The 21,796-nt window shown below is 43.8% G+C and overlaps 1 protein-coding gene across 3 annotated transcripts in view; it reads left to right on the top strand.

The window, feature by feature from the left end:
- The window catches only part of LOC116943912 (zinc finger protein 385D-like), a 105,770-nt gene that overhangs the window by 41,605 nt on the left and 42,369 nt on the right, over positions 1 to 21,796 (top strand). For all 3 annotated transcript variants that reach the window (XM_032957258.2, XM_032957259.2, XM_032957257.2), the window contains one exon: positions 8,230 to 8,872. In XM_032957258.2, coding sequence (XP_032813149.2) covers positions 8,233 to 8,872 — 640 coding nt within the window. In that variant the 5' untranslated portion in view covers positions 8,230 to 8,232. The remainder of the gene's footprint in view (positions 1 to 8,229; positions 8,873 to 21,796) is intronic.

Raw genomic sequence — 21,796 nt, 5'->3', positions numbered from 1 at the left:
AAAGCCGCTACGATCGTGACCGGAGTTTGCATGATGGCGTATGCTTCCTTGACGAGAGAGTTACATATACTTCATATGTGCAATCAATATTTTAAAATAACATATAAATAAGCAGATACAATTATTTCTAGCCACGTATTTTGACAGAAGAGTCATAGCATTATAGGATTACAGTCCAAAAGTATTCTCCGAGGAAGAGAGGTGTTCTTTAAGCCACGTCTGTATTATCGTTTTGCTACCTTTCAAAAAACGTGGGGGGGGGGGGGGGGTTAAGAGACCCCGAAGCATCAGCCACGTGCGTGAAGGCTTTTTGAAGCATGCTATTAAAAACCGAACTGTCAGATTGTGCACATTATATTGTAGGATGCAGCACGGTTGGTTTAGAAAAAAATATGTAAGAGTTTTAATATAATCCGTAATAACCCCTGTTGAGAGTCAGATTTGGAGCACTCGTCCGCTCTCGATCAGCAATGCTGAAGGCCTTGTGCCTAAGCGTGTAAGACAAGACAGAAAATGCATTGGCATTAAGTATCAATGTGTTGCTTTCAAGATACCAGGGCTTTTGTGAAGCAAAGTTTCACACCAATATCTTAATTTTTTTTCTATATCACGATAGGTCGAGTAAGGACCCAAAACTCCTGAGCAGTCATGCGACCTTCTGCTCTCCGTGCTTCTCATTGGCCAGTTTTCGCTCCGTGAAATACCCTACAGATGTGCGAGCTAACACCGACAGGTGCTCATGCTGAATGCTGTGTTCCCACCACCACCACCACCGCTCAAACAGTGAGCCGACCCAGTTTTTGCCACCCAGGTGAGCGGGCTCAACCTGGATTCCTCCCCACATTCAGACTTTGTCTATTGCACAAACTCCCCCGGTCATCATCGCAGCGGCGACGGTTTGGCTCTGCAATCGAACAACGACGTTCACCGCAGCGCTTGAAGATGCGCTCCTGTGGCCGTCTGGCATGTTCTTCCTTCCGATATTAGGACGCTGCTGGGGATGTCCAATTTTAAATCAACTAGATTGAAAAAAAGTCATTTCTATCAGAACTGATTTTGTCCGCTTAGTTTGTTGTCCTTCCCCCGCAACACTGATTAGCACGGTTGGCTACGTACGGTGTAAAAGAAGTTCCACGTACGTACCTGACATATTGGGCCAATCCAGCAGCGATCAGGCTGTGTAGCCCGTGGCTCGCTTTGTGGAGGGGAACCGCACGCTGCTCGCTTAAACAGCCCTCGGAAAAGGGCCCGTGATGATGTCGCACGGAGCGGAGTGTCGAGAGACAGACGGGCCCGTGATGATGTCAAAGGGCCCGTGATGATGCCGCACGGAGCGGAGTGTCGAGAGACAGACGACGTAAAAATGGCAATAGAACATTTTAAATGGCAATCACAGTATGTTTAATTTGTGGGAAAACGTAATCTAAATCGGACACTGCTGTATAATGGTTCACGCCCTGGACTCGATATCCCCGGCGTGGCAGTCGAAGCATTAGTACGAATTTCTTCTTCAAACCCTTGACCCCCCAACACCTTGCCTCTGTCTACTCAGCGGTATAAATGGGTCACACCTCAATCGATCGGCAAGTCACGCGTGGTGGGGTAAAGTGTGGGTACTGTCACCTCTTCCAAGACATCTGGCGAGCATGGAGGGGAGTAGGTTAAACATCTCTCGGGAGGAGTTCTCTGGAGCTCCCTCGAGTGGAGGCCCTTCCGTCAGCGTTTTTGTTTGTACCTAAACCATCCGTGTGTTACGGCTGAGCAACAAAGTGATGGGGCCAAGACCTTGTAGTCGTATGGCTCTCTAAGCGTTGGGACAATACATTAATTTCCAGTGGCCATGGAAACGCAGCAGCATGAGCCTGCTGATTCGCTTGGTTTGTCAAGGTCGCAAGTAATAATGTTGGTGGGAGAGAAAATAGAATACATTTTCGGAAGTAGCTGCTGTACGCCATGCGCAGTATGTAATGTTTAAACAAAGTATCTGACATTCTGCCCAGTTTCACAATACACTGGGTTTGAGATGACATTGCATCTGGTGAAATTAGGTTATAGGGTGGCATCCACAGCACGCAGGGTGTACTGAAATCGATCAACGTTTTTTAGTGCAATGAAATAATAAAATAAAATAAAACCCCTTGATAATAGGGCCACCGATAAAATAACCTTCATCAAGTAGATGTAGGTGTGTGATAGTTTTAAAGAGCTTAGCATACAAATTTCGATTTAAAGCTTTCGTGACTGCAGGGATTCACATTCTTGGTTATTTTGGTAAAGCCACGTAGAAGGGAAACAATAAAACAATACAAATTGTTTCCCTTCTACGTGACTTTACCGAAAGAACCAAGAATATAGCTCAGCATACACTTTTTTGTTGTTGTTGCAAATGTCCTCACTAGAAAGGGGATACAAATGGAACAGTTCTCTGCTCCCGATCGGTTTACTCATTCGAGAGTTTATTTTTTTTATTTTTCCATCGATTCAAGCAAAGTTGTGACATTGGCCACGCAGCTCCAAAGAAGGGCAAAGTGGACTGTTCCTGGCCCGCCACCACGTAGCGGGCGCTGCCAAAGTGAGCTCATTGGATCCACGCCGTATTTAATCACAGTTCATTAAACCACTTTCGATTGGCCACGTCAGTACCTACTCGTTCTACTTTTGGATCGGAAACGAATGTTTAAAGTCAGAGTACGGTCTCATCTGTCACGGAGTATACAGAGTCCCTGCTATAAATATGACGGCAGTAATAATAATAATTGGCTGTTTGTGTTTTAATTGAATAGTCTAATGATTTAGATGTATTTGTATTCATCACAATAAGCCATTTTCTATCGGCTGACAGATGAAGGCCTTCCCTAGCTGTCACCATCTCTCACAGTCCTTTGATGGTATCTCATTGCTTCATCTCTGTGGTGGGCCATCCCCTTGTACGTGTAGTTTCGTCTGTGCGTGCCGGTAGTGTGCGTCGCACAAACAGTCAGCCGGAGACGAGGTGGTCGCAGGAGGCACCGCTCTGTCCTCTTTATCATTGTTGCCAAACTCACGCCACCAATCGGGCCCCCTCTCTCTCTCTCTCACACACACACACACACGACCACGCTGCCGCACGACCTGTCCCAGACACGACCCTGTCCGCGTTGCACCGAAGGCATCGACCGGGACAGCCGACTACTGTCCAGCCGTGCAATGGTCGGACGAAGGCGGCAGCGATGAGGGCGGCGACGACGACAACGACGAGTCCAACCACAGAACCGGCAGCCCGGAGCTCTCGCTCTCAGCTGCTTTTATTCCCCTCGGCACAGCCTGGCTCCACCCTAGCCGCGCCTCCCTTCTCGAACCCTCTAGAGGGTTCCAGGGGCTTCCACACAAGGTCTATCGTGACCCTTGTCCCAGTTTCTCCGCCCTGCCGGCACACACACAGCGTATATGCTCAGCGGCATGTGCGCTAAGTGCGCACCTGCAGTTGCTGTCCAACAGTGAGCGCTGTGTCACTACATATGTATGTGTCCCCTTAGACCAGTGGTTCTGGAGGTGCGAAATGCCCTTCCTGGGGGTGCGGAACATGCCCGATTTTTTTTATAAGGTAAATAATCGAAACACAAATTAAGCACAGTCACGTTAAGTACAACTACTCTGTTTCATTAAACCTATGTCTTTTTTAACACATTTTTTTAACGACTGACAACCAAAGGAGTGCAATGGTGCAGTAAAGGTTAAGAACCACTGCCTTGGACCCTACTACGTAATTTCTGATGAGGAGGCCCCCATCGTGTTATATTATTTTGTATTTTTGTTTGGGACGCCCGCTATACCTGATGCCCCAGTACAGTGTCCGTGATGTTACTACCTCGCCTGGTGTGCAGGTCAGGGGGTTCGAGCCCGACCCTGACGCATATATATTTGGAGTTTGTATGTTCTCCCCGTGATCGCGTAGATTTTTTTTTTATCCGGGTCTTCTGGTTTTTCTCCTCCATTTTTATAATTGTCCAAATGATGGACCACTTTGTTCAGGTATTTGTGGCTAGTTCACTTCTGAAAAATAAGTTAATACCTCAATGGGCTTTGCCTGGCAGGATGGGGATGGTTTAATTTCATTTGTATGTATTTTGGTAATTTGTTCACCTTTCTTGTACTTTGCACTCCTATCGTGCTTTGTACTGTTTGTTGTTGTAACGCTCTTACCCCGTGCCCCTACTGGACCTCTGTGAAAAAAGAGCTTCATAGTTAATCAGATTCCTCCAGGATAAATACATATTCTGATTCTGGCTCACATAGCATGACCGGCAGTGTGGACTGATTGAAAACTTTCTTCTGAACCCCACTTCGCATCATTCAGTTCAGTTTAAAAAAAGCGCATAACCACGATATTGTCTGGCCCTTTATTATTATTATTAAATCTGGATCTTCCTTCCGTTAATTGCCCGAGACAATCATAGTCTCCTGTATTTTAAGCAGTGTCCCTTACATATATAAATATATATATCAATTTTGCAGGCAGCTTCTCCAGAACGCATAGTGTTTGCAAAGTCTGTGGTCATACACAATTCATCATTCATATTCATGGAAATAATATTTTTCCTTATTCAAGTTGAGGAGTGTGAGTGGGTGAAGGGGAAGGTCAATCTGCTAAGCCTTAAGGTAACGATGATTGGCAGTGCAATGACAACATGGAGCTCGCTGTGCCCTCTTTCTAGCTAGGCTCTGAACTTTTGCATTGTCTGCCCAGGAACCTCTGGCATTGCGACATTGAATTTGAATAAACGTAGTGTGAAGGATGTCAAGTTGAACTATCAGGGCTATATGAAGGTATTTTATGCAGTGTTTTTGTTATAAAAATTCCCATTTCAATATATGTTACTGACGTATTTCTAATTCTAATGCATACAATGTGACTAATCCTGAACTGACCAGCGTGGCGAAGTATGGTCAAACAAAATAAACAATGTGGGAATGAGATTCAGTGACGTGTTACTCAGAACTGCATTTGGTTAGACATCCAAAAGCAGGACGCTCATGAAACACAATCTTCAGACTTAGTAAAGCATTCCTGAAGAAATGGTATTACAGATAAATAATTAATTTAGCTGCTGATTATTGATCCAAATATATATTTTATATATAAAATTGTCACAATGCATCAAAGCGTCAAATTGATTGCGAGCGTTTCCCCGGGCATTTTCTCTTGACATCGTTTCGGCAGGAGGGGCCACAGCAAAGGAGCGTGGCAATGTGTGCTACTCACGACACGCACCGGTCGCACACACGAAAAACCAATTGCAAGAGGTTATCAGGTTTACCCGACCAAAGTGACTCTGTGGAATGAGGGCAGAGACTTCCGTTAAGCCGAGAGCTTTTGCAAGGGAATGTGACCGAAAGCAGCGTGTGCTTTGAGGGCGTTAAGAAAGGGTCCCAGACACTGTTGTTGTTTATTTTTTTTATTTTTTATAACCTTGCACCTGCGTTTAAGGGCAAACCATTACCTTGTGATCTTAGACCAGACCTCATCAGAACAACGATTCATTTACTTGAAAGTGCAGTAAAGATACTTCAATGGACTCGTGTGATGGCATCATCCGGAATTCTTTTTACAGGTCAAACTGTCCCAGCTAACAAAAGACACGAATGACCCAGGGCCTCCTGAACCCTCCCTATTTATCTCGAAATGAATTCACTGGCGACAGTGACAATTCACCTGGGAGACCATATTGTACGAAGGAAGATTGAGGTTGGAATTGCATAGGAGGGGTGGCATTGAGTTATGGTGGCAAGGTCTGATGCAAAGTGGCCCTTTGAGATGTAGTACCTTCAATTTATAGTTGCTCACAGCTTGCGAATTACAAAATGGGACACAGCCTGGATACCAGTGCTGCCAGTATGAATTGTAGTCCAATGTTATTTACTCACTGTTACGTGTTTAACGATTAGCACGGTTGGCTACGCACGGTGCGAGGGAAGTTCATGAAAGAAGTTCAACATACACACACCTCCGATTAGCACGGTTGGCTATGTACAGTGCGAAAGATATTCAACATACATACGTCTCCGATTAGCGTGGTTGGTTTGCGTACTGTGCGAAAAAATGCGTTTAACATACGTACATAATTACTCCAAACAAAACAATTATCGAGATTTTTTATGTTATTTAATTTTTCTAATATCTTCAAGTTTTCATCATTACTTTTGCAAAGAATACCCATCCAATGTTAATGCTGCAGCTGCTGTCCATTTAAGCAGCAAAATAACGGCTAGCAGAACAATATGTGACGATGGTTATGTCTGTGAATGGCAAATGATAAATGTGGTCGTTTTCAATAAGCAGAGTGAGTTGATTTATGTGCCAGTGTGAGTAATAAAAAAAATCACTGCGATGGTTTAATTACGTTTTCATTAATTAAGCCAGGGATATTTTAATCGTGTTCTTTACCTTTTTTAAGTCGAAAAGTAGGACAAAGGAAAACAAATCACGCAGTTTTAAATGTCATGGTTTCAACAAACATTAGGAAAGTGATTTAGCCAAGTCCCATCGGGGGAGAAAAGGAAGGAGAGGTTATGTTGACTTTTGGGAGGGGTGCCAAGTTTCAGCACCATGGACAGAGGCAGAGCGCCGGGATCTTAGCATAAAAAAACAGCCTCAGCGTTTGACAGCAAGCATTGTTGTCCATTGATGCAGTGCCACAATATAATCCTCCACTCGCAAGGATAATGACGAACAGAATTTTGGCCCTTGCACTGTCCTTTTGGAGGATTTCTGCATTTTCATAATACATCCGCATTCAAAGGAATATTTATTGCCAATGAACTGCACAAATAAGTTGTGTTTTTTAGCATTCTATGTACGTATTAATACATTTGATTAAAATGGATAAACAGGCGCTGAGTAATAGAAGCCATGTGTTGTTTTGCAGCTGTTTGGTCGTATATTTAATGTGTACCCTAATTGTATTTTTTTCAGAATTTAAAACAAAGATGCAATGTTTATTTCATGAATCGCTGACATGTGCTCGCTAAAGTAGAGAACACGTAATCTTTTGATTTAAAGCTGTCGTGACTGCAGAGATTCATATTATTGGTTCTTTCGGTAAAGTCACGTAGAAGGGAAACAATAAAATAATAAAAATATAAAACAATAAAATTCTCACGACGTTTCGACTGCAACACAAGCAATCATCATCAGGTGTGAAAACCACAGCATGAAAATTTGAAAAAAGTGGCGGTTATTTTAACGTTAGCACCACGGAGAGCGCTTTGGCAGTTATTCAGATGGACGAGTCCATCTATGTTCAGAAAAGAGGAGGGGGGAGGCGAAAATAATGGATGCGGTCTGAAAGCCACCGTAAGCGTGAACAATCAATTAAGACCCGAAATGGTTGATCAAATCCTTCCAATGATTGCTAAGCCAGAATCCATCTTCTCGGTTGAAATTGTCTCTGTGTTTGTATATTTGGATAGCCTCATGAACGAATCTGTCATGGTAGCCAGATGGCTTGCAAAGAACCTCTGTCTTGGAGAAGTCAATGTCATGTGAGCCCACTGAATTATAACAGTGATCTGCCACGGCCGAGGTGTTGGTCCTACCGTGTTTTAGGTCTGCTTTGTGTTCACGAATGCGGTCCGAGACATGTCGTTTGGTTTCTCCAATGTAACTGCTACCACAGAGGCAACTTAGTTTGTAGACGCCAGGGTACTGTATGTCCGGAATCACATCTTTTACAGACGGAACCAGATCACGGATGTTATGCAATGTGTTGAATCGGACCTGGATCTTGTGTTTATTCAAGATTTTGGAGAACTTTTTGTGATCCCCGCAATGTAGGGTAAAGTGATGGTTTTGAATGGCTCCTCAAGAGGGTCCTACTTCATGGTTGGAGTGATAGCTTTGCGGATTGTGTAGTCGGAGTAACCATTAGCCTTAAGAACTTGGTGTACGTGCTTGAGTTCACTGGCTATGTGTTCCTGGTCGGATATGCATTGGGCTCTATAGTGCAAATTTTCTTGCTGTGGTTTTCACACCTGATGATGATTGCTTGTGTTGCAGTCGAAACATCGTGAGAATTTTATTGTTTTATATTTTATTATTTTATTGTTTCCCTTCTATGTGACTTTATCGAAAGAACCAATAATATGAACACATAATCTGTGCACCGTTTACTTTAATTTGTTAAAGTTGTTTTAGACCTGATTATATTTGTTCTTGTTCTCGATGTTTGCTTCCTATTATTCCCCCCGAAGGTTATGAAGAGGCCACCGAGTCCAATGAGGAACGTATACGGAGATCCTGCTTGGAGCAATGGATTTCTCTCGCGGGACGTCCCTGCAAATCGCGCCATCGTTCCCCCGTCAACCTCAGAATACTGGGATGCTACAGGGGGACCTAACAAGCCCCCAGACCCCATGCTGTACACTGGGCACGCACTCCCGGAGATGCAAGGGCTCTGGGCGCGTAGTGACTCTCGTCCCGTCAAGCTGGCTGGTGACCTAGCAGATCCCGTGACCGCTCCGGCTGAAACGTGGGACACTGCCCCTCCGACCCAGCACCTCTCTGCGAGTGGCGTGGTGCCCACCTCTGGCTGCTGGAGCAACGGCGCCGAGCCATTGCCAGCGATGGCACAAGACGAGTTTGGGCTGCCCATGATTTGGGACGTCGGGCGAGACTTGCCGAGAGAGTGCCCGCAGCGTGCCGAGGCACCCGAGGAAGGGCTGCATGGGCCCCAAGACGTCGGTGGTCACCGGGAGGCCAAGAAGTCCGGCGTTACTTTCTGTGAAATCTGTAACATCCAGCTCAACTCGCGAGCGCAAACTCAGATCCACTACAACGGGAAGTCGCACCGCAAACGGATACGGCAGCTGGCTAAAGGCTGGCTGGTCTGCACAGGTATGCCTTCTTTTTATTTCGATATTAAATTTCAAAGAAAATTATTTCCGACAATTCCATTCGAAAACATACTCCCAAGCAATGTGTGCATTTTTTGTGTCCCGGGCTACATATTTAGTCAAATATGATTGTGTTGAGTGTTTGCCTTGCAAGCAGGAGAATGTGAGAATGTTTTGCCAAATGTGTGGCTTTTCAGTTTGAACGTCACCAATGCTGGGTTATGTAAACCACTGGCTCAAATTACGACAAGGCAATATTTGGCATGCACACACCACGCCGCACTATATGAATGACGTCATGCTATATATAAGAGGGTATGATATTTCCAAGGTTAATATTATCAGAGTTGAAGCACTTTTACAAAAATGTACTCCATTAGGCTAATGACATCTCGAAACAGGACACGACTGCAACATGTTTTAGAAGGTATTTGTTAACCTTGTTCATTCTCAGTGAACCTAATCTGATGGTGTTTTATTTTCTGTAAACCAGCAAGAGCGAGAGGACAGCAGGCAGCCGCACCACTTGGACACGTTCTCCACTGCTGGGAGGATAGACGTACTTTTGTTGCCCTTCCGAGTGGTGGGATGGAATCACGCAAAGGCAGCGAGTGAACCAGATGGCCAAAGCAGCCCTGTCCCCTGGCTTGTGTCCTCTTATTAGCGGTTTAACCATTTAACTGGTGCCATCTGCCATTACGCTTTCTAAACTATATACACAATGCTTATTCCGGGATGCTTCAAGTAAACAATGAGGGCCAAAGGAAATATACAGGTGGATTAACATTTTTGCGAAAGGGACCCAAACGTTTGATTTGAATCCAGGTAGTAGTGGGTGTAGTTTGCAGATTAACCCTACACTTCAGAGACCACGTGACGGATTAAAGGCTAATTCCCCTATTTGGTAGGTTGCCAGTTGTGAGGAATGAATTCAGTTTGGGAAGGCAATGTGCTCGCCTTTGTTTCATTTATCACCCACCGTGGGTTCTTCAGAGTGAGGAAACACAAAAGTGCAGGCGAAAACTCAAGTTTTCTGATGGGCTCAAACGAGACACACTTGGCACAAAGTAATAAATAAAACACGAGGGGCACACCATTCGTACCTCAAGTTTGCACTCATGCCTTGGTACTGGCTGTAGCCTATCAGAGTTGCAGAGGTGGGAGTATGGTCTGTAAAAAAACAGTTGCATATTTCCTAATTGCCGTTCCTGCTGTCCTCCAACCTGTACTTTCGCTGCATTATGTCCACTGGGAAAAAAAAAAATAACCAAAGACTACAATTTTGGCCGTCACGCATGCAAGTAGAAAAGTCACCTCGAGTGTTCACTGCAGCCTGACCGGTTGTGGCAATGGTCCAGTAATTGTAGGTTACATGGAGGAAGCACGAACGCAAGGTCCATGGCTGAAGATTTTTCTTTTTGGCAGCACGGGGTCCAGTAGTGGTTCAAGCCTGCATATTTGAGCCAAGCCGTTAATTGCTAAAACCACATCATTGTATGAGTGGAAGCAACATCAGAGAATGTAGCATCCTTCCAAAGGGAATGTTTATTCTGCTGCGAGTGTCCATTTATGGGGATTCCGCCACGGTGTAATGGTTATCACACTGAATTAGCGTTCTGTAGATCACTGATTTGATCTCCCAACCACGACAGTTGAAACAATCGGCAAGCTTATTACATTTTCCCATCTTCCCCTACTCCCCCTAACACCTCTTCCACCTCCGTTCACCCAGCAGCAGTATAAATGAGACATCACAGGCAGTCGATCGGCACAGCAGGGAAAGGTTTAGGCACTCCCATCTCTTCCAAGACGTGGGGCAAGCGTGGAAGAGGAGGCTAAAATAAGTTCAGGAGAGGTTCTCTAATGCAGTGATTTCTCGAGCGGAGGTCCTTCTTGCAGCAAGGGGCATGAGCAAAGTATTGCTGTACATTTGCATTATTTATTGTTAAGGAAGGCCACCATGCCTGTTCTTCTTTTCCCAAACTTAACCATTTACGGAAGACTGGCATGCTGGCACCAAAGCACCGTCAGTGTGCATCATCGTTTCTATGGCGTATGCCACTTTGCAAAGTGCGGTATCGCATGAAACTACATATTTTCAGCTGTGAAAAGGAACACTCTGTACAAGCAGGCAGGACATGCGTGTATTCGCGTGTGCAGGTGTTGGTGCAACACGACATTGCAATTATAATGATGAACACAAATAAGAATAGGCCTTTTATCATTTCTGGCAATAAAAAAACAGGTGGTGAGCTGCTCAGCCACCAATTAGATACCTATTGCGAGACATCAGTTTCAAAGAAAATGCGTATATTATCAGAGCATGTTTTTTTCATTTTTGCCACAAGTATGTGGTTAATGCAGAGCTGATATGCCTTGCAATAGGTACCTATTTGGTCTCTGAACATCTAAACACCTCTTGCTTTATTGGCAGAAGAGGTTAAGCATATTATAATTTTTTCATCATTTTGATACTGGCAAAAAGGTCCCATAGATATAACTCGCAATTATACTATTTTAAACGCAGGCGCGAGTGTTGCAGCCCCCATTAGCGAATGCTCTGTGTGTGCCATGCAAATGGGCACGCACCAGACATTACGCACGCTAGTGCACACCATCACGCACGTGTTTTAGTCGCCAAACCCCTTGCATTTAATTCCCAGTGTTGTAGACGCATAATTAGCCATTATTATGGGACAGGGTGGCACGGCAGTAACACTTGTGCCTCACGGCAAGAAGCGTCTTGGTTTGATTCCAGAACGGGGCATCTTTCTGAGTGGAGTTTGTATGTTTTACCCTTGGTCGCGTGGATTTTTATCCGGGTCTACCGGTTTTTTTCCCTCCACACTTAGAAACATGAGTTTAGAGTTTTTGGTTGTTATACATTTCCACGTGATAAGCCATTTCGATGAGCTACCATTTGTGGCCACGTCGTTTCTGAAATAAATATAAATAGCTCAGTGGGCCTTGCCTGGTAAAAAAAAAATATAGTTTTAAAGGTTTATTTGGTTTCCTCTCGTAGCTAACAAACATACTATGTGATTGGTATTGGCTTAACATCCCAATGCTGAAAATTTACACAAAAAATATTCACTTGGGATTTAATGTATCAACATCGACTGTGAAAACTTGGCAGGACCCTCCTGAAAAAAAAAAATCTTGAGACTCGGTGAGGTTTTCCTTGGTAAAGAAGCGTCATATTATTTGTCTGCTCTCTGTGTATTGTTTATTTATATTTACTTTGGCATACTTTACTTTTAATGGTTGTCATTGTCATTTCTGTGGTCCATTTGACAAGCCGAAGATAAGCGTCCAAAATCCTATTCTGAAGGAAAACGTCTGGCCATCTCTCTATGTCTGTGAAATGCACTGCAGATCGCTTAACAATAACTGTTTTATTGCAGTGGCATTCCATTGCTCGATGAAACTCTGTTTTAGTCATGGGAGTTGTTTGACCATACAAATTGTTTGGCCATTTTCGAAAAGGCATGTTTTTATTATCGAGCATCATATCTGAATGTTAATATTCTTACTCGTCATTTCCCCCCCCCCCCTCCCAACAACCATGAAGGAAATGTCTTGCCACAACGTCATCACGATCAGCCGAAGTGACAGCAAGAGGCACAAATGTATTTTGTGGTTGTAGGCGATATCTGTGATTGTGCTAGAGCGGGTAAATGAATCGGAATGTCTATAAATTGTATTCAGCAAACATAAATAACGGCAACAATAATAAAACAATCCTCATTCGAGGTCATGAAGCCACGAGAATAAAATCTATGCCAAATGATTATGCGAATGTGGCAGTAGGCAGATGTGCCTCTATAATGATTCACATTCCGCTGTGTCCTGACGTGCCACAGATGTCCCTAAATTATCTTTGTCTCAGTGGATCTAGAATTTGCTGTTGGGGTTTCTAACCCAACTGGTATTGATTTTGAGGTTGCAGTTGTGTTCAAAGCCCATGGCCTTTTTAGTGATGCACCAGCAAGATACCTTTATGGAATATGAATTATAATCTCAAAGCAATTGTGCTTGCTGTTAAATCATTTACCTCTCACTCTTTCTCCTTTTGTGCGCACGAGTGGAGGGTATTCACGGAGACCTCATGATCTAATATTGATTAACATCTCCATTGCAAAGTTGAAAGAGTATTTAAAGAAAAACCATTTACTTAAACTTGATACACTGCCACAAAATAAAGATATTTTTAATGCACTATTTCGATTTTAATATTGGCATGAATATCAATGTGGTGAAATAAGAAATTTTAGATCGTTTTTATAGTGCCCAGATGTAAAATTCCTTAAATCATATAGAAAATATGTAACGTTGATATTTCAAGAATAATTTACAACCGTTTCGATGCATATCGTGTTTAAACGAGCCACTGGGTTGTTTCAGTAATTGCTTAACATTCACCATTGTAGAAATCATTGTTTCACCACTGAATAAAAATATATATGTTTCCCCCCCCCCCTCTTACTTAACAAAGACTAATCTGGAAACCGCTTAATTGGATCCCCTTTCGGATAAGCAATTGCTAAATTAATTGCTTTCAAACAGTCTCTGGAGTAGTGGCGGTGAATGTTGTGGGACTTGCATACGATATTCGCATTGCACTTGGCAAACAAAATTCACAGCTGCGCTCATAACACTGAAACCCCCGAAGTGTCCGACAAATAGGTTTTTGCGTAAAATGAGCTGCCAGAAAGGCACCTTGGTATTGCTGCCTTTGCTTGCCCGTGGTGTAAGGTGCCCTTAGCGGTAAAGGTGGATGCAAGTCAATGCGCTGCATCGCGTGAGCCGTGCAGTGTTGAGTATTCGAAGGATTTGAGGGTTTGCAGTTTGCATCTCCGTTTTCAGAAATATCAAGACATCTCCTCTGTTCTTTGAGGTCGCTGATCGGCAGAAGACCGCGGGTTAATTAAAGTTGATTTCGTGACGCCTTCATGGGAATGTCAGATATGCTGGAACCAACAAAAAAAAGGATCAAACGTACAATGAACAAATGTGACCGAAATAAATAAATACTTCACTTGGCAACGGAAAGAGGGAGCAATTGCAAAGGCTTATATCACAGCAGCTACCTGTCTGTTTTCGAGAGGTTTTTTTTTTTTGGGGGGGGGGGGGTATGTATCTCTCTGTCTGAAGTGTCTGCTGCTTAGCTTAGTTTAATAATAATAAAAAAAGATGCCACAGCAGAAGAGTTTTAAATGAATCGTGACCGTTGCTTAGCAGCCAGATTGGTCAAAGCAATTTCATCATAAAAGCCAATGGGCTGTGCGGGTCAGGTATTTTACATTTAAATGGCTCTACAGGTATTGTGCTATGCTGCGAATTATTTTAATAATACAGCTGGCAATTATCGTAGCTGTATACATACAGTACGTCTTTGTAACAGCCTATGTATGCGGTTCATATACATGCGTGGAACAAAAATAATATTTTAAGTGCATATGATAAAAGGCAATTGTTTGACACACAAGCGAGTAACGTGAATCAAATTTTAAAAAATACCCATTTGAAATTCTCACAATATATATTGACAATTAAGAAGACGCATACCAAAAATTTTAGTTGTTTTTTTAAGAGCATGTTGTTCTCATTACGGAGGAACGGTGGGTAAATAACATGCAGCAGGGAGGGAGCCATGATATAATGTCCTGTATGTCGAACCTCTTTCGCACCGTACCTAGCGAACCGTGCCAATCGGAGGTGCGTTGGAAGGACAGCAAACTACAAAGTGGTTAGCACACTGGACCTGAAACCAAGAGGTCACCAGATTCTTAAATAGCCGCCAGCCCCCGCTCCTGCCCCCAACGTCTTTGTTCACCCAGCAGTGTAAACGGATACATCACAGGTGGGCGCTCGGCAAGGTCGCGTGTGATGGGGTAAATTGTGGGTGTAACCCACCACTTCCGAGCTGTCTTGCCAACGTTGAAGAGTGAGCTTAAAACAAAAATATGTTTTTGCCCTCTGGACGGGCGCCCCTACGGCTCCTTCCAGCGGAGGCTTTTCCGGAGGCGGTGGCGTGGGGGCAAACATTTCAGGGCCGCGTGGTGTCCCGAACAACGCAGCCGTGGCTGGTGATGTCGCCGTGCCCCCGTCAATATTTCGGCGCGCGGCGGCACGTCCACTAGTGGCAAGCGCTGGTAAACAACGCGAAACAGAAAGAAAGAAAACAAAAAATCCACCGGGCCCATGAATAATGCAACAAAATCAAAATCGTCCGCGCAAATCCTCCAATCGTCGCGTCGTTGCACTCCGCAAGCAATTCGAGCACAGACGATGTGAGTCGGTAAGACAACAGTAACAAAGAGCGGTAGTAATTGCTGCGAATGCAAACATTCATTGGTACAATCGCGGTATAACGAACGTTAATAGCTCGGCGGTGCAAATGTTTTTTTTTCAATATCCGCATTTCTTTTTACACGTAAAATTCTCGAATCGCCAGAAACCTTGGGATTATAGGATGATCGTGTTTTACCGGTAGATCCACAGCACGGAAGCTCTCCACCGGAATACGTTCAGACAAAGTGTCGACTCGCCCTTGACCCCGGGCGCTGAAATGCCACCGTAAATTTGTGTGCGCTTGATTTCGACGGCGCTCTGCGGGAACAAACGAACAACCCCCCGGTTCCGCGAGAGGCGTTCTGGTGACCTTGCGCGGGGAAAAAAAAAAGCACAGCGAGGGCATCTCACCAGTCTCATTATTTTAATGGTGGCCGAATTTTAGAAAAATAAATTCTCAGAATTTCACAAGTGTGTATTAAGTCTTGGTGAAATGTACACAGTAAGGATGACTCGGAATAACATTATTTTTACTTGCTTTTTTTTAATTAAAACTAATATTTGTGCATCATATATTTTTTTGACCTTCATAATTTTTCCGGTATGATTGTTATTGTTGCAAGCTGTGTTGTTGCACGATGGATTGCAGCATAAGCAATTCTGGCCTGTAGGCAAATAATATCAGTGGGCGTTCTCAGCTTGCACCTGCTGGTGCGTGGTGGCATTAGCACAACATATGAAAAGGAATAACTTAAAAAAACATGAATATAAGGCATCCTATTGATACATACCTAAGCTGCTTCTCCATTGATGTTTGCGATCGTGCTGTGTAGAGCTCTCTGTTTTTGGGTCGAACCGCGTGCCGTTCAGTTCGATGTCCGACGTTTCACTCTCCACTCGCCAGGAGCTTCTTCAGTTGAATTCACTTCCGGAATAAGCTTGTATAAAGGTGTCAGTTTTGGTGCCAGATAAAAGGATAAAAAACCTATTACTATATTACTTGGGGTTGTCCATGTAATGACGTTTATATCCTACATTCTAAACGTTCATATGCTTGGAATTTTGGCAAACATCTGAACGCAGGATCCTCTTACCAGCAGGACCGCGGAAGATTTTTTTTATATATACAACTCGTATTTATCGTTGTAGTTCCTGAAGCACAAATAAAAACGAAAGAACCCATGACTTATGAGTGTGGTTGAGAAACCACACCTTTGTTGGTTATAAGGGGCCGTCCATAATGACGTCACGCGATTTTGGACGATTTTTTACATCCTCCCCTCGTCACACGGCGTCACAAAAAGCCAGACCACCGCTAAAATATGACGTCACAAAGCTCTGCCCCCCCCCCCCCCCCTCCAAAACCATATTTACATTTTTAAATTAAAACATGCTTCAAATCGCTTTAAACTATTCAAGTTTCAAGTTTCATTTATTAGGTATAGCCCTGTGAGCCATGCGGCTCTTAAGTCGGGTCATTGTAAAGCGTATTTAATGTGGCGCTGCACTCTGATGTTATTCATAATAACGGTCTTTGGGTTAGATCGCGTTTATTTATACATGTGTCGTAACCCTCCACCACCCGACACGACCAATCAGCAAAAAAGTGTCACGTTGACAAAAGACAAATAATTCACTACTTCAGCCCACCGGTGTGTTGAAGAGTGAATCCACATTTACAGTTTGAGTACGACGTTTCGCTGGTAAGTACTTCCAGCATCATCGGGCAATTCGCCAGAATGGTGAAGCCCTCGCTTGCTCCCGGTTTTATATAGAGCAGCAGGGTGACGTCATCACTTAACTCATATTTGATGATGTAGGAGTGTTGTTATAACAATTAGTGTTGTTATAACAATTCTATATTTATTTAAAGTTGCGCATTTTGATGTGACATCACATTTCTCAACCCCCCCCCCCCCTCGTCACACATCGTCACAAATGTCTGACCCCCTCCCCCTAGGTGCGTGACGTCATTTATGGACGGTCCTTAAGTGAATAAGGCATTAAATGCAGATTAGTAAATGCAATACTTTATGTAGCGGCTGTCTTTTGTTTTCTAATGATCACTTGCATTATTTAATAATACTCCACGAACTCATGTTCATTATAAGATTTAGTTTTGGTTGTTTGTAATTACAGTAATAAAATCCCTCATTACATGATATGCTGTAGTGGGGAATTATGACCAATTAATATATTTACATTAATATTTCTGATATGTATGGCCTTTAAAGTTGTTCTAGACTCACGTGATCGAGCAACCAGTTTTGTTAAGCAAGCAAACTGTGGACTGGTTTTGACCGTGTGTCTCACACGCAGAATGAGGCGTGTCAATCATAATACCGCCGTACTAAGTTGGCACATTCAGCTGTGGATTTAGCGGAATAATTGATTAATAGCGCGTTGCACAATTAACCAACCCTGTAACCCGATTTAAGGTTCACCATCACAAGCTCACGCCCTTTGGCGCGCTGAGATGTGAACCGGTCCTCACCAACTCGCCTTGACCAGCATGGCGAAGTCGACTTAAAGCAATCCCCGATGCAGTTGGGGCTCGTGACATTGCCACCAGCCTGGGCTGTTGTGAGTGACCTCTGAAAATATGGCGTTCTTAATTGTATTGGCCTTTCCGCGAAAGTGATAGAACCGCCTCATCTACCAACTTTAGGCATTTTATAAAGAATACGAAGCAAAACAACAAAGCACTCAAATGCTGTCCCCATGACCCTAAAACCCTCCTTTGACACTGCCGAAAGCCGAGAGCGTGTAGGCTGTGACCTGCTATTCATAATAAAGGTTTTTGGGTTCAATAATGACGGAAGCAGGTGGATGGCTTCACTATTCTGGCAAATCGCCCGATGATGCTGGATGTAATTACCAGCGAAACGTCATACTCAAATTATAAATGTTGTGAATTCACTCTGCAACACGCCGGTGGGCTGAAGTAGTGACTATTTGCCGTTTTGTTTACGTGACAAATCCCTCACTGATTGGCCGTGTCGGGTGGTGGAGGGGTCTCGACACATTTTCACTTTCGCGATCTGACCCAGAAAAACCTTCGTCATGAATAATATTGGTCGCCAAAGCCGACGTGTTAAACTGTGACCTGCTATATTTGCCTATTGCGACCTCGCGTTGTGACGTCGTCGCTACAGCCGTGGACGCCCTTTTTATTTGTTATTTGTGCCCACCCTGATTGGGTCTCAAACGGCGTGGCTGCAATGCCGAGATGCTGCTAAATCGCAACGAAGTGGGGGGTGGGGGGTGGGAACATCTCTCTCACTCGGACGCCTTCACAACCGCCCCGAGACCTCCCCGAGGCAGACATCAGACAGCGGCGTCGCAGCGATATCTAATACGAACAATTTAAAATGTTATCTTCACGAGGCAATTGAACGTTGAAAGAATCGTTCTATTTAAATGTTTTTTTAAACACAACAAAACGACCCTAGTGGGCGAACCGCGTCTGGCCCCCATGACTGAACGAGACGGGTGTGGGGGGGGGGAGAAGGGGCGGGGGTGGCAGTGGATTGAGTAAATTGAGCTGTGAATTCATGACTCCTAATTTATATCTTCTCCTTTTTTTCTAATGCATTTGTGTTTTTTTTTATTTTATATAGAGGCACTGTGAGGGCCCGATACATCACGCTGTGACGCACGCGTGCACACACCGTCGACATAAAGCCACACCGGCATTCAAGAGCGAGGGTGGGGGTGAATATAGAAAGATGGAAACGGGCTCGTTGCCCCAAACCACACAGGGGTCCCAGCGAAAGGGGGAAATTGAAACTTTTTTTTTAAGGGGGAAGGGATAACAATGGGAAGAGAGGGATGTCACCGAAACACAGCTGACAGAAAGACAAACACATAATGGGCCGTCTAAACGAGCATTATTTCCTTCCACCCCTGCGAATCCGGCTCCCGGCGTGGTTATGGCCCCTTATTCTCGGCCCCTGTACCACCGACACTTCATCTTGCGTCTGTTTTTTTTTTGTTTCAATCTGTCCCTCCCCTGCCCGTTTGTTCCGTTTAATTGTTCTGCGCTGCATTTATCTCGCATCTCCCTTGTTAAAAGAGGCTCGCCGCCGGTCGAAATGTTTTTTTTTTATATATGAAAGATCATCGATTGATTGTGATTCATGCGACACACACACACACACGTTGCTCCCCCCTCTCACCTTCCCACAACCCCCCATTGTGAGTTATCACCGTGACGTGTCCACGTGTCGTGTTTATCTGTATCGATGCGCGTACACACACCGCCCTTCGCGGCTCGTTGCAGCACGCACAAAGCAAGGTCGTCGATGCCCTGGTTGTTGCTTTAAAGAAGAAGAAGAAAAAAAACCCCAATAGACTTGCACTCCTTCGCGCCCTCCCTGTTTTGCGTCTCCACTCTCGCCAGAGGGAGCTCTGTTCCGCGTTCAATGAGACAGGCAAAAATGGTTTATACGCCTCGGTGAGCGAGCGCCCACCAGAACATTTGTAGTTGAAAACTAACAAAAAAATCGCAGCCTAGCGAAATATTCTCACTAATTTACGCAGACTTTTTTTCTGAATGAGAAACGTCGATTTAGTGGACTGATGCTTATCAGTCGGCATCGAGACAATTTTTCACAGTTTCAAGGATAAACATGTAACAGTCGCCGCTGTTGTGTCATTACATATACACCAAGGTTAGGGTAGCTGTGAAGGATGCATATCTGTGGTTGACTTGCATGAACAATGAGCTCCTGAGAAATAACAGGTTTCTTTTTTCTATCCATGTGTGTAATAGTCTCATTAACTGCTGGGTATAGGGCATAGGTTAATGAGTGAATTAATATGCAAGTTATAGTTACCAATTAACAGCGTAGACTTTACAAATAATACTCATGCACTTCTCGTTATAATGTATGAACGTTAATATGTTCATACTGTTGTGTGCGTGGTTTTTAAAATCATCAGAGGTGGATACTCCACGGTAATTTCTGAGATCCCTTCTTAAAAAAAGGTACGAAATGCATGTTGATTGAGACGTTTGCTGAGTACTGAGAGGTGAACGTGTAAGAAGTGCGTGACATCTAACTCTGGCATTTCCAGGAGCCCAACATGAAAATATATATAATTATAGGCCCCAACAGTTAAAAAATATAAATTGCAGTGAGTTGAATTTTCCTCGTGAATTCTAATACGACACATCTACGGGACCTTTTTTTTTTAGCCAGTATCAAAATGATGAAAACAACAAAAATATAAGAATGGGCGTTTTAACTCCTTTCTGGCAAAAAAAAAACCAGGGCGTCAAGACCATTCAAACACCAAACAGATATATAACATAATTTTCTACATACGTGACTTTACCGAAAAAAAAACAATGAGTATAGCTATACGGCTTTACAACAAAAATCATTTGACTCCGGTTGCAGTTTGCAGAGCGACCGTATGGTGGCGCTGTGGTGCTGCCGTTTCAAATCGCTGCCAAACCCGCGTGCTGCAACAGGGGGGCCCGGTGGCGATGCCCATTCCGCCAAGAGCCCAAGACGAACACTAGCGAGCCGATCCGTGGAAATGTTGTCGAGGTCCGTGTCATCGCGGGCCGTTGCGCGCTCGGCTGATAATTTTTTTCAGAAGTTCGAATTTTTATTGTTGTTATTATTATTGATATGCGCAAATTGTTACGTTTTATATCCACGTGATTAAATCGTCGCTCTGAAATCTTGCTTGTTAAAAGTCGGAACCATCGTACCATTGTTTTTTTTGTTTTAACACAATTGCATATGTCATCAGCCACGGTCAAAACAACTGCTGGTTAGAAGTTAAAACGCCTATTGTTATGTGTTTTGTTGTTTTCATCATTTTGATACTGTCAGAAAGGTTCCATAGATGTATCGCATTAAAATTCACGAGGGAAATTTAACGCACTGCTATTTATATATTAAAAAAAACAAGTTGGGGCCAATAATAATCAACGTGTCATGTTTGTCTCCTGGAAATTCCAGAATTATATGTGACTCCTTACGATCCTGCAATGTAATCACCCAGCACCTGCACGTGATCCGATTTCATCGCTCCATTTTTATCGTTGGGGTCGTCTCTCAGACGCTTTCCATTCCTTGCGCTGAACGCATATATATATCCCCCGACTGGAAACATAGTTGTCATTCAAACTTGATTTGAAGCTTCCGTGACTGCAGGAATTACTCTTTGGTTATTTCGGTAAAGTCACGTAGAAAGAAAATAAAAAAATAATAGAATACGACGTTTCGATTGCAACACAAGCAATCGTCATCAGGTAGAAAACAAACCTAGTGAACTTAGAAATGCAATGCAATACAACACAGAGAATCGGCAAACACAACAGTCAGCACCTCACCTGGTTGATTACGTTCTTCCAAAGATTGCTAAATTTGAGAGAGAAACAAGACACAGACACGGAGACACACAGACAGACACACAAGCAGAGAGAGATAACACAGAAACACACAGAGAGAGACACAGAGACACACACAGACAGACACACAAGCAGAGAGATAACACGGAGACACACAGAGAGAGATACACAACATAGACACACAGACAGACACATGCAGAGAGAGATAGCACAGAGACACACAGAGAGAGACACACAACATAGACACACAGACAGACACAC

The sequence above is a fragment of the Petromyzon marinus genome, chromosome 19 (genome assembly GCF_048934315.1).
Source record: "Petromyzon marinus isolate PM22_M1 ecotype Great Lakes invasive population chromosome 19, UKy_Petmar_22M1.pri1.0, whole genome shotgun sequence".
NCBI classification, from domain to species: domain Eukaryota; kingdom Metazoa; phylum Chordata; class Hyperoartia; order Petromyzontiformes; family Petromyzontidae; genus Petromyzon; species Petromyzon marinus.
The sequence above is the reverse complement of the archived record's forward strand: the minus strand, read 5'-3'. Positions and strand labels throughout refer to the sequence as shown.